We start from the raw sequence: 13,906 nt of genomic DNA, 5'->3' as shown, positions 1-13,906 counted from the left end.
CTTAAAAACAAGCATTAGCATAAAAAATGGTTGGACTTTTTGTCCTTGTTTACCCTGCCTGTAATATATTTCTTTCCATTTCCTGTGCAATACACTTAATCAATAAGATTAAGTCAAAAGCACAAAATGATTGTTCTTTTCCATGATGGCCAAATTAGAAATCCATATGTTTTCCATTTAATTCTTCAAATTCATCCATGTAACTGTATCAAGAAGAAGTAGGGAAAGCAGTAATTATTGGTATTTTAAATGATACTTTCAGTATTACCTAGTAAATGTGACTAGATTCTTTAATGTATTACAGTGAAATCCTTTTTGTTCTGTATCTCAGGTTGCCTTGAACAAAGCATGAGAAAAGGAACAACTTCACATGAAGGAATCTGGTATCTAAATCCCATCAGTCTGGAGTTTTGAACAATTAATATACATTAGAATCATAGAATTGTCTGGGTTGGAAGGGACCTCCAAAGGTCATCCAGTCCAACCTCCTCTGCAGTCAGCAGGGGCATCCTCAACTAGACCAGGTTGCCCAGAGCCCTGTCAAACCTCACCTTGAATATCTCTAAGGATGGGACCTCAACCATCTCCTTGAGCAACCTGTTCCAGGGTTCCACCATCCTCATGGTAACATCCAATCTAAATCTGCTTATCTCTCATTTCAAGCCAATCACTGCAGGCCTTTGCAAACAATCCTTCTGCAGCCTTCTTGTAGCCCCCTTCAGGTACTGGAAGGCTGCTATTACATCTCCCTGGAGCCTCCTCTTTTCCAAGCTGAACAACCCCAGCTCCCTCAGCTAATTAACTATAAACAGGAATTGATTTTTTTTTTTCTAGATTAATTTGAATTATTTTCATGCTCCAAGATGTAATTCATAGTTTAGAGTCATCCATCAGGTGAAGTTATAAATGGCAATCTCAGTGCTTTCAACCAGGCTGAGCAGAATTCCCATAGATAATAACATAAAATAATTTATGGAAAATCTACCCACTGCAGGCTTTTTCATGCATGCATTTGGTTTCTTAGAACATGCTATGGCAACCTAGAGTAACAGAAGAACCTTTGTTCTGCCCTCTGTATTCATCATGACCCACTTGCAGAACCACTGTCATCAATCAATGTAATCCCAAACTCAGGGCATTTTGCAGATCCCTTCATTTCCCTTACCCTAAATATACATACAGAGGATCAATTAAATGTTAGGATTTTGTAAGACAGGTACTGCAGTATCTCAAAAGGAGCCAAGCTGCAATCAATGGCTTGGATTCATAGCATTGTTGGTGCTGCCTGATTGAAGACAGAGAGAACAGCAGAAGAAGAACCACCATGTTCATTTCCAGAAAAGGGACTTGTAATGATCTAAAAGTATGGTTAAAAATAGGAGAGTTTTATATGGTAAAACTTTTCATTTGGTGACTAAGAGCAACCTGTTATTTATTACTCAATCAAGACTGACTGGCAGGTACAATTTTATCTTTCGATAGCAGTATTAGAGTGTTAAAATGAACCACTCAGGAAATAATTCCACTCAATAGCTGGAAACACATAAAACCCAGGTTTTTTTCAGGGACTGAGTGAAACTTTCCATCAGGTAGGATATTTTTGTTCTGTGGTGAGACAAAACCAACCAACCAAAAAGACTGGCTTTGAAGATTCATACAGGTAAACCCAAGCCTATCAAAATGACACAATGCTCATTTTTAATTAGACTTCCTAATGTGACATCAAATTGGTTTTCTTCTAAAAAACACTCCTTCAACAAGGCATGAAATCCTCCCAGCTTAGTTTATTAGGAGGCAACAAAGGGATTCCAATCTGCTACACCAAAGTTTCAGCCTATGAGCACAGCCAGCACAGTATAAAATTGTGTCATATGAATTTTAATGTGACACAAGTATGAAAGATTCCAAAAGAACAAAGGCAGCACAGTCCTATTCCACGCTTACACAAACGACCTATTCTGATCTGAACAGCACACCACATTACAATCAAATTTATTTCAAAGGAGGGTCGCACAGGTCAAATGTAATGGCTGCAAGAATGAGGTATTTCCTTTATGCAGCATTAGAGAAAAGCAAAATATCAAACAGCGCAGGGATGCCAGAGCACTGAGAAGAAAGGCACACTTAGGCTGCAGGGAAACATTTGAAAATGCGGTTTAATTACAGTTATCCTCACTGACTAGAGCTGCTGAGTTCCAGATACTCCTGATGCCTCAATGAAGATGTCCTGTATACATGTGAGATGGTATACTACCTAACATACTACCCCAATGGCTTTTTATTATAGATACAAATATCTACATGCAATAATTTCTAAAATTTCAAGACACCATAGAAGTGTTTTATGTACAGCTTAACAAAAGCAAGGAGATCAGCTAAGCAGTCTAACCAGCTGGATGTCTCTTCATGGTCTGGTACCTCCATGGCAGAAACCATGATATTCCCCATGGAGGTAGATGTCAGATTGCAACTGCAACAGGCAGGCTGGTATAGCTCCTCCTTTTGGCAAGCTATCTGAACTTACATCAAAGGAAGCTACTTGAACATTAAGACAGCACAAGAGTGTGATCTACCTGAAAATACTGGACTGTCAGAAAATACACAGAAGTCCATTAAGATATGAATGCAATGGCAGAAAAGCACTTGATAATTATGGTGAAAAGAAAGCAAAAAGTCTTGATGATGATGTATCATGAAACAAAAAGTGAGGGCACATTTTCTCAGTACCTCCCATTGTCTATTTCCATCAAGACCTGGGCCTCATCTTGGGACTTCAAACAATCTTTCTGAACAGGAAGATTTACTGATAGCAAAACAGCTCTGAGTCCTGACCATGCAGTTCAGCATGGACTGTCTACCAAGACTGGAGACAGCACTCACACATACCACGAATCCAATTTGCAGATAAGTGGGGAGTAGGTAGCCAGGGTACTTAAAGCAAGGTATTAAGCCAGAGGTGAATGTGTTACACCTTGTAAAAAAAAAAAAAAAAAAGAGCTTTTATTTTAAAAAGTAAAAAAAAATCAACAAAAGAAGGCAATCAGAAGAGTGCCCACTTGGAGGTTTGAAAATAAAAATTCTTGAAAATCTAAATCCTAATCAGAAAGTTCATCCCAACTCAAAGGCTGTTGCAGAGGGGTTTTACTAAAATTAAATAGGCTATCTGATTTTGCTCTAGGATATCATGTCACTCAATTTTACCTGAAACTTCTTATGCTTCATTATATTGAAGCATCTTCCATTTGACTCCCAGCCAGGGCTCCCTCAGTCACAAAACAAGACAGAATAAAAGCTGCACTGGAAGAATTTCCGTAATTAGTTGGCTACCAGCCCAAAGGTTAGAATTAGTTTTATTGCCCAAGTCTAGCATTATAGCTGGTGTCAGTGCCCTCAGCTCTCCAAGTTCTAATCAATCTACTTTTCAGGAGACATCAAAATACTCAAAGAATTTAGATTATTGTCACCAAAAGAGAATAAATAAAATCAACGCCTTCTAGTGTGTAAGAATGAAACACAACCAGCAAGAGATCCAATTATATTTACATCAAAATTATCTCAGCCTTAGTTTCCAGAACCCATAGCTCTCTGCTCTCCTTTCAGTATTTTTTGGAGGTTAAAAATACTCTCTTGTTAACAGACAATTATAACCCTGAAAACTGATGTATTCACCTACATTTTGACAGCTCCAGCATAATTCATTAAGGTTTGGACTTGGAGATAGACATAAGGAAAAAAACAACACAAAAAACCTTTAATGTTTCACTTAGAAATTTAGTCACAAGAATCCAATTAGCTATGGATATACACACACATGTTCATACCTTTCAACTATCAGGCTCATCTGAATTTTGATGCTCTTTTCTATAAAATATAATCCATTATACATTGTACTTAATAGATTTATTCAGATGTGTGTCCCCATATGTCATATTTAAGCTTATACTACCACCTGCCTGAGGCTGTGCAATCTGAATTGTCATCCTCACACACCTCTTCAGTAGGAAAAAATCCTCCACAGACGCTGTATGAACTGTTTCACTTCTGCTTAGTGAAGAAGTGCAATAATCATTCTTTGCAACATCCACGAATAACAGCCACTGAAAGAAAATGCACTTAAATGTTCTCCCCCTCCAAAAAAATAAAAGTAAATCAGATTAACTTCAAAATTAAACATTTAAGTTACTTCAGATATGCCGCAAGGAAATATCACTGTCTTCATTTCATTTTCACAAGTTAGCAAGTATCATTCAGGATTACTGTGATACGAACTCTACATCTGTTGCCTACATGCTATGCACATAGGTATATGAAAACAGTCACATAGATATGCATATACCTAATTTCACACTGAAAGGACTCTAAAATACCCTTCCACTACAGATTTGCAAACCAAAGGGATTAACTTTGCTTCCAACTACCAAAATCAAGGTGATGTGAAATCATCATCCCGCTGCTTTGTGTTGAGCCCTTTTAATAACACTGCTGAGGCTGGGGGAAAAAAAATGATGAGCAAGGTTAAACAGAGGACTGCCAGTAACAAACCAAGGCTTAGAAATTGTTTTGTTTTGTTTTCAAATAGATTAATGCTTGACTGATGCATGGAGTGATTCTGGGCTTGCAAAATCATTAAGAGCATCCATTTTCTTTGGATTTACACTACCTCTCAAACATTTGGTGCTATTAAGGATTCGGACCAAACTCTTCTGTGCTCTTTTGGAATTAACGGCCCTGTTGATGCAGCAAAGTGCTCCAAAGGTCAATTTATGATAAGTCTCCCACCATCCTGCACACTGTGTCTGCAAGCAAAAGAGCATCTGGGGGGAAGGGAGAAGGGAGGAGGAGGAGGTAAATATTAGCATTGTGATAAGCTCACAGGGCACAACCTGGAGGAGGGCCGATTTCACAGGAGGGCTCTGCTAGGTTTTGGGGGAAACATGAAGAGGCAGCCCACCTTCCTGGAGGAGAGGGCAGGGAGAGACCCTGCACTTTTCTGCACACCTAGAGGAAAACAAGAGTGAACCCAAGGAGCAGCCCAAGCATCCTGCCTGCCCCAGCCAGGTTTAATCTCAAACCCAGAGGGACCCTGGACTTCTGGGATGCCTTGCAACATCCACAGATGTGCAAGCCAGCAGAGGCCTCGAGGCTTCCAGCTCTTCTAAGCCTTCTCATTCTCAGACACACAAAGGGTAAGAAAAAGCCCAAACCCTTGAGTCCCGCGATCGCCTGAAGTTTAGGAGATCCCGGCCCCCGCATGCACTGTGCTCCAACTTCACCGCCTTCTCCAGACTCCCATCGGGGAAAGAGCCCGCGGCCAGCCTGATAGCACGGCGCTATCTTCTCCCTTCCAGAGCATCCCGGCGGCTATTGGAGGCCAGACACTCTCAGCTAAGAGGCTGCCCCTAGTTCTGATCGCTGCCAGTCTCTGCAGCTGCCTTTCGGTCTATTTGTCTGTCACTCCCTTTCCTCCCTGCCAGTCCCCGGCCCGCTGTAAGTTTCCCTTCCCCAGCCGCCCCCCAAGCCGCCGGCACCAGCCACGTATTTTCTCAGTTCTTAGTGGGCTACTCTGGTACCAGACTCAAATATTTTCAGGCTGTGCCCTAACTGAAGATCGTCCTTTCCCAAAACGGGAGAGGGAGGGAGGATCCGTGAGTAAAGTTTCTACAGATCCTGCTTGTGCACCCCTCCTCCCGGCGAAGCCCCCACCGGAGACAGCAAGGCGAGGGGCAGACGGGCGGAGGGATGCCCAGGGCAAGGCTGTCTGCCCCGGACCGGGCTGTGGGATTCGAGGAGGACGGAGGGACGGGGCGAAGCCTTCCGCTGACAGCGATCCTGGAAGGCGCTGGCTGATAAAGACGGAAGGTGCGGCGCCTTCCAGAGAGGGAAGAAGCCGGCTCTCTCCGCGACGCAACAGCAGCGCATCTCCACCGATCCCGACGGAGAAGGGAACAAAGTCCGAGCAACAGCGGCGGTGGCAGGGGCAGCAGCAGGTCTCCGCGCCCCGCGCTGGCGGCTCCGGCCCGGGGCACTGCCGACCCCTAGGCTGGTGAGGCGCCCACCATCGCCTCGCCCCCGCCCCGGGAAAGGACTGCGAAGGAAAAGCTCACTTACCCCCAGCTTCCTGCTGCGGATTTTCACGTAGCCCTGCTTGACTATATCGTTAAAGTTGGAGGCCATGGCCAGCGCTGCTTGCTTCCTTCCCTCAGCGCCCGGAGTCCTCTGCCGCCGCCGCCGCCGCCGCCTCCTCCTCCTCCTCCTCTTCCCCCGGGCCCTCCCGGGTGCCGCCGGCCGCCGGTTCCCAAAGCGCCGCTTGCATCCAGGCAGCGGCTCAGGCGCCGCGTTCCGTTCCGCGCCGCGCCGCGCCGCCCCGGGGGGGCGGGTGGTGGCCGCTCCGCTCTTCCACCGGCCCCTCGCTTCCCCCAGACCGCTGGCCCCGCTCCGCCCGGCAGCGGCTCCGCGGCCACCCGCGCCTACAGCCGTGGGGAGGCGGGCGGGGCAGCGGGCGGAGCGGAGCGGGGACACCGCCCCCGGCGCCGCGGCCGCGGAGCCCGCCTCTAGCGCCGGCCCTACCCGGTACCGAGGGTCGGGAGGTGGCCGGACTGGTGGCTCCGGGTGGGAGGCGCGGGTTTCCTGAACCCCTTCGGGCCCCGCCGCCCCCGGTCATGACGCAGGGCTGAGGCCAGATGCTCTGCGCGGCCTTGGCGCTTTTGCCCACTGTTCTCCAGGCTGTCAGATCGCTTGTGGCCGCGGTATCCCCCGCTCGGGTGACAAGGGCCCTTCGGAAGCACGGCCCAGGAGGGCATCTTTCCGAGTGTGGATTCGGGAAGCTGCGGAGACGCCCAGCACCGAACGCTGCAGTGTTGTGTCAGTACAACTAACTCAATGAAACACCTAAACTACTGAAGTAACAACATCAAAAATGCCCAAGTCTATCTGAACTTGAAAAATGGAGTGTCACACGTGGGATTTCTGTGCCCTTCGCAGTGATGACCATAGCTTTACTTATTTACTCTGCTCACTGACCTGGAACTAGCTAAAAGAATTACTTCTGAGAAAGTATGTGTAGAAGAGGGTCACAGAGCGCTGGAACAGGCTCCCCACAGAGGTTGTGGAGTCTCCTTTTCTGGAGACTTTCCAGACCTGTCTGGATGCGTTCCTGTGTGACCTGTGCTAGATTCTATGGTCCTGCTCTGGCAAGGGGGTTGGACTCAAAGATCTCCAGAGGTCCCTTCCTGTTATCCTGTGATCTTGAGATCAGGAAAATCAGGAAGGAAGCATTGTAACTTAGGTCTTATAACTACTTGGAGTATTATGGCCAGCTCTGAAGCCTTCAGCACAAGAAAGGGGTGGACATACTGGTGTGGGTCCAGAGGAAGGTCATAAAAATTATCAGAGGGCTGGCCCATCATACACCAGGTAAGGAATCTCATTTTAAGAAAACCCACAATACCACCAAAACAGAATCTTAATGCTATGGTCTAAAGACTCTTCCATCTTGATTGCATTCTGTTGGCTTTGCACCTACAAATGTGGATGCTAAGAAAATCTTCTTTGCCCCAGAATAAAATGTTATTAGTCTATGTGCTCTGAATGTTTTGTCATAGTCAAATTGTGGAGCAGATGAAAATATGCCTATCATTTTATTTGGCAGCATCTTGGTTCCCTATTATACGACTTTTGGAACATCTACTAGGAGTAAGATTCTGTATTCTTTTTATCCAGGCAAAAACTTTCCTAGAAATATGATAATAAAAAGGAATAGAGAAAATTACTTATATACAGTTGTGGCTTCTTTTTTAGCCCCCCCCACAAAAAAAAAAAAAAAAAAGTCAAAAGGATACTTTAAGTTTGAACTTCTGCTTTGGGCAGATTGTGACTTCTTCCTTAATTTATGTTTTAATGGTATCTCAGATCAGAATATACTGTGATTTTAAGAGGAAAACAGGGTATGCCTGAAAGAGAATTCTTTCAAGACACTTACAAGGTATTAAACATAAGCTTTGTTCAAAATGAGACTTGTGATTGTTTAAACTACAGAAAGCTCTTGAAGGATCAAAAAGGAGAGGAACATTTCCTTTCCATTGCCAGCCAGAGGAGTACATAATCCTATTCAATTAACTGACAAAAAGACATTTCCCTTACAGATTAACCCTGAAAGATTTCTGAGTTTGTAGACCTGGTTTCACAGGCAGCCCTTGCTCCCTTTTCACCACCTCTCAGTTACGCAAAAATTGACTTGTAGGATATGAAAAAAAAATTACCTGTGTCCTCAAATTAAGGTGCATGTATAACATGCATGTAAAAAATGATTTTCATTCACAGATTGCTTTGAGTTGGAAGGGACCCTCTAAAGTCATCTTGTCCAACATCCCCTACAGTCAGCGGGGACACCTCCAACTTGATCAGGCTGACTAAGGCCACAGCAAGTCCACCCTTGAATATCTCCAGGGACAGGGCCCTAACCACATCCCTGGTCAACCTGTTCCAGCATTTCACCACTCTCATTGTGCAGAACTTCCTCCTGATGTCCAACCTGAATCTCCCCTGCTCCAGTTTCAAACCATTGTCCTTCATCCTATCCCCACAAGCCCTTCTAAGCAGTTCTTCCCCATCCTTCCTGTAGGTTCCCTTCAGATATTGAAATGTAGCTCTAAGGTCTCTCCAGAGCCTTCTCTTCCACAGGCTGATAAGCCCCAATTCTTTCAACCTGTCTTCATAGGAGAGGTGCTCCAGCCCCCTGATAATCTTTGTGGCCCTCCTCTGGACATCACCATATTTCTGTTAGTAACTTTCAATAGATTTCCCCCAATTGTTTATTATTGTTCCTGCATTTTTTTTCTTTAAAGTCCATGCATAGATTGCATTACTGTTATTATTTGTTGCAATACAAATTCAAGAAGAGATAAAACTTGTAAAATATAACAGTTTCATTCTTCATTCTGCAGACTGCAAACCATCCAGCCTGAGCTTATAAGATGGTAGGTATGGTGCTCATTTTCAGCTGCTTTGGATAGCACCAGTCAGAATGATCAAATATTCATGGGCAGCCATGGGGTCCCATGGGCAGCTTGTGGCACAAATGCACAGCAAGGCCAATCTGAATCACAGGAAAGCAGCCTGGCGGTCTTGTTGCTTCCCCACAGAACTAGTCCTGTGTTCATAACACATTTGTATGTTGCATTTGCTGTGAAAAAGTCACACCTTAAGAAGGAAGATTCCCCAAAGCAGTTGCCCCCAAATGCTTTACACTGTTTTTTTTCCCTTCAGAAATCTCAGGAAGGGAAATGTTCTCAGGAACTCAACAGGTGCAAACTCAGTGTAGCCAAAAAGAGGAGGCAGGAAAGACACAATCTGATTCCTTCTGAAGAATATGTTGCCATGAGCTAATGCCTTTATATATTTTGTAAAAGATCATGTCTGATGTGCCTCTTGGTATAAAATCATCATTTGGAAAAGGAAATGATTCAGCAGGTACTCAAGTCACAAACTAGTTCAAGCAGAGAAGTTAATTTCTAACCCACCTAACATGAGTGCAATCAAATCAAAGACTATTTTGGACAGACAATATGTGCTGCCATTTGCCTCTGTCAGAAAGGAATTAATTCAAGTGGAGTGATCTTTAGCTGTGCTTGCTTGGAAAATGGAACATGCATAGTTTAAATCTGAGTCTATATGTTCACTGTCTGTGAACATTTCATACTCAATCTGTGTTTGAATTAGCCAGCCAGGATGGATTTTCACCACTTTTGCCAAAGAAGAGCACAGAGAACTCCCTCTCACCTTTTAGCAAAGGATGCTCTTCCTGCCTCTTCTTTCCTGACCAAACAGCAGCTGAGTCTAAAAGAAAAGCTCTGGTTAAAAGTTTATCAGGGAACCGGCAGTTAGTATTTAATCAAGACATCTGATAAAAAACATGGTTCTCACCTAAAGCTGTTTCCAATCTAAAATAAACAGTGATTTTTATTATGATGATAGAAATTTGCATAGACAATGCCAAGAAGGAAACATTAGCTAATGTATTATTAATGTGTTGAAAGCCTACCTTCAGCTAGGCTGCAGACAATTATTTTGCTCCAATAAATAAATCACAGACTAACTAGAGCCCTTTGTGAACTAGCATGAAACATAAATCACCTAGATAGACAATATTAAAAAAACTCTTGTTTTCCATGGGCATTGGAAAATGCAAAGCCATTAGTTCCTGCAGGAAACCTCATGCATATTTATTACTGGATTGCTATCCAGACTCATACTGCATATTATTTCATCCCCAAAATATAGGGTAGACAGACAGGCTAATATCTTACCCTGTTGCTTCTGACCTGTGTGAGAAAGGTAAATAAAAAACAGTGACATGTCCTGATTTCTGGTGTAATATAGCTCATGAGTTGGGTTTTGGGCATCCAAAAAGGGAATACAGTCACCTCTGCTTTTCTGTCAGAGAGCTAGTGAGGGTTCCAAGTCTCTGCTCTTCTGAGAATTTGGCTTTTGACACAAATCAGCATTGATGCTTTCTGCTCTTTGCCCCCAAAGAAGAAATGCTGTAGGGTTGTGGCCACCGTAACTGTGCTGGTAAACTAGCTCTGCCTTGATAGATGTCATCTCTCAGAAGCAACTAAACCAGCCTGAAGCATTACTTTCCCCAGATGTTTGCCCCAGTCTGGTTTAGAAGGGAAATGCCCTGTAGCAGGGGCTTGGCCTAGATGACCTATGGAGGTCACTTCCAACCCATACCATTCTATGATTCTATGATTAGAAGTATATATATACTGCTTTCATCCTAAGAACTTAGGCTAATTCATTTGACTCATTTGACTATGAAGTGCAATATCTGAAAGTAAAACACATTGCTTCTGCTTATGGGGAAATCATGTTTTGACTTAAGGCTGCTAAATTAATTAATTAACCCATTAAGCCTAATCTCCCTGAAAAAAAAATTAATAAAAATCCAAAAATAGCTACAAACCAAGTAATTTTCTGACTAGTTTCTCTCAGTTTCTAAAGATGAAACACGATAAATACCACATTAAGTGTTCTATTTCGTAGTATCAGGGCTGGAAGGGACCACAAGGATCATCTAGTTCCAACCCTGCTGCCATGGGCAGGGACACCCCACACCAAATCAGGCTGGCCAGAGCCTCATCCAGCCTGGGCTTAAACACCTCCAGGGATGGGGCCTCAACCACCTCCCTGGACAACTCATTCCAGGGCTTCACCACTCTCATGGTGAAGAACTTCCTCCTCATGTCCAGCCTGAATCTCCCCACCTCCAGCTTCATTCCATTCCCCCTAGTCCTATCACTAGCTGATATCCTGAGAAGTCCCTCCCCAGCCTTCTTGTAGGCCCCCTTCAGATACTGGAAGGCCACAATTAGGTCACCTCGGAGCCTTCTCTTCTCCAGACTGAACAGCCCCAAAATGTATTTAAAATAATACGCTTGGCATTTTACCTCTGACACTCCCCAGAGTATTCAGAAACAGGTGCAGGAAAACTTTTAGGGAATGAAATCACCTTTTGTGTAGAAAGTATTTTTTATCCATTACAATTATCTTCAAAGACTCAAAGGCTAAAATCTAATGCAGCACACTCAAGCTTGAAAACCAACTTAAGTTCTGATTCTTCAAACTTTTCTTCCATGGGAAGTCTTGTACTAAAAAAAAAAAATAAATGATCCACTCATTACCTTTCTTCATATTTTCTATGACTTCTAGTATATAAATTTTCAGTTATCCTCTTTTAATGAAAAGTTCTAGCATGCAACAAAAGCTACCAAATTCATTCTAAGCATATTCCATTCCTACAGTTCCCTTCTCTCCCACAGGGAAATTATGATATTTAATTGACCTGTTTGCCCACCAATTCTATACTCTCAGCTAACCTTTTAAGTCTGGTCTTGTGATAGTCTCAAAAAGAAATATGTCCTTACAAACTGAACCATGTTAGGTTGAGGAAGAGAATGAACACAGGGAAGAGGACTCTTTATGTTTCTTATAAAGAACAAGATTTTATGAATACATCTCCAGAAATATGCACAAGGGAAAAAACCCACAGCCTAAACCCATGAATGTGATAATGAACAACAGATAATGAAGGATAGAAATGTCACCTGAAGAACCTTAAGAAGGTGGAGAAAAGGGACTGACTGTAACACAATAAAGTGTCACAGTGATGAATTTCACAAATCAGGAGGTAAAGTCTTCCAAAACATCGCTGAAACCTAGGCCAGTCTAGCTTAGCATATTTTCATTATAGTTTTCCCATCCCATAATTTTCTTACCCATTTCCCTGAGGGGAGAAGACAGCAAGAACCAGAAAAAAAAGGAGGAGAAATAGAAATGTGTCTTACATTTAAAAGAAATTCCAGCTTGACCTAACAGAAAAAGAAGTGAAATCTAGCTGAGATGCTGAGGAACAAAATGTGACTGTTGTAAAATATATCCTCCATCACACATTTTGTTGCCTTATTTATTTTTTCCCCTATCTTTTTGTAGTACTGTTGCAGTTCTATGATTTAAGGCCATTGCAATCTTTTACCCTTAAATTTTGTCTATCAGGAAGGCTGACTCTTAGTAAGTGTCCCGTCGTGATTTGTTCAGAGGAAGGGTTTTGTATTTCATCCACGGTGAGGCTGACACAAATGAAGTCAAATGTTGTCCAACAGTTTATTGAAGTGAGAGATGGGAAAGAAAGAGGGACAGAAAAAACAGGGAAATGTCGAGAGAGAGAGAGAGAGAGGAAGAATCACAGCCATGGATCAGTTCCAGTTATCCTCAATGGTCTGGTGGGGAAGGGTTCCTCTTCTGTTCCTGGGTCCTGTCTGCTGATCTTCATGAAGGCCTTGTCCCTTATAGTTTCCTCCTGCCATCTGCCTGGCCAAAGGGTCCTACGTTCCCTCTGACAGCAAAGTGCAGGTGGGCTTCATTGTTAAAGAGCAAGCAAGGTTTGAGACAAACCAGTACAAAATGCCATCTTCTACAAGTGGTCACTGATGAATATTTCATAATTAGAGCTGCAGTCAGCCTATCCTTAAGGCACAGGAATTCCAACATTCTAATAGCCGGCTTGCATGCAGATGTTGCTCAAAAATATCCAGATACAGAATCAGTAAATCATTTGGATTGGGAAAGACCTTTCAGGTCATCAAGTCCAACCATTCACCTAACCCTGTCAAGTCTGCCACTAAACCATGTCTTTAAGCACCACATCTACGCATCCTTTAAATACCTCTGGGGATGGTGACTCAGTCACTTCAAATCATAGAATCATAGTTGTTGTTACTGCTGAGGCTGCACTTCAAATACTGTGTTTAGTTTTGGGCCCCTCCCTACAAGAAGGACACTGAAGTCCTGGAACATATTCAAAGAAGGGCAACAAAGTTGTTGAAATGCCTAGACCACGAATCTTGCAAGGAGCAGCTGAAGAAACTTGTGTTGGTTAGCCTGGAGATAAGGAGGCTGAGGGGAGACCTGAGTCTCTACAAGTACATGAAAGGAGGCTGTAGTGAGGTGGGGATTGGTCTCCTCTCCCAAATAACAAATCACACAATGAGAAGAAATGGCCTCAAGTTGCTCCAGGTGAGTTTTAGGTTGGATTTTAGGAAAAATTTCATCACTAAAAGGCTTGTGAAGCACTGCAACAGGTTGACTGGAGGATTGTTTGGGTCATCATCCCTGGAGATATTTAAAAGATGTAGTGCTTAGGAACATGGTTTATTGGTGACCATTGGACTCAATGGTCTTAAGGGTGTCTATCAACCCAAATGGTTCTGTTATTCTATGATTATAACTGTTTGAGCTCATGGGGAGGTATAGCTTTCATGATATTTTGGGTAGAGTGCAAAAGCTGTAGGTTATACTGCATTGTTACCAGCCAGAATGTAACTCTGCCTTCAATTACAGCAAGAAACCA

General features: G+C 43.3%; 1 protein-coding gene across 1 annotated transcript in view; it reads right to left on the bottom strand.

The window, feature by feature from the left end:
• The window catches only part of DOK6 (docking protein 6), a 228,501-nt gene extending 221,949 nt beyond the window's left edge, over positions 1–6,552 (bottom strand). Inside the window, exon 1 of the mRNA XM_054164202.1 lies at positions 6,109–6,552. Within this exon, the coding sequence (XP_054020177.1) occupies positions 6,109–6,174 (66 nt within the window). The 5' untranslated portion in view covers positions 6,175–6,552. The remainder of the gene's footprint in view (positions 1–6,108) is intronic.
• Between the last annotated feature and the right edge of the window lie 7,354 nt (positions 6,553–13,906).

The sequence above is a fragment of the Dryobates pubescens genome, chromosome 9 (genome assembly GCF_014839835.1).
Source record: "Dryobates pubescens isolate bDryPub1 chromosome 9, bDryPub1.pri, whole genome shotgun sequence".
NCBI classification, from domain to species: domain Eukaryota; kingdom Metazoa; phylum Chordata; class Aves; order Piciformes; family Picidae; genus Dryobates; species Dryobates pubescens.
Note: the sequence above shows the minus strand (reverse complement) of the source record. Positions and strands in the feature narration are given on the sequence as shown.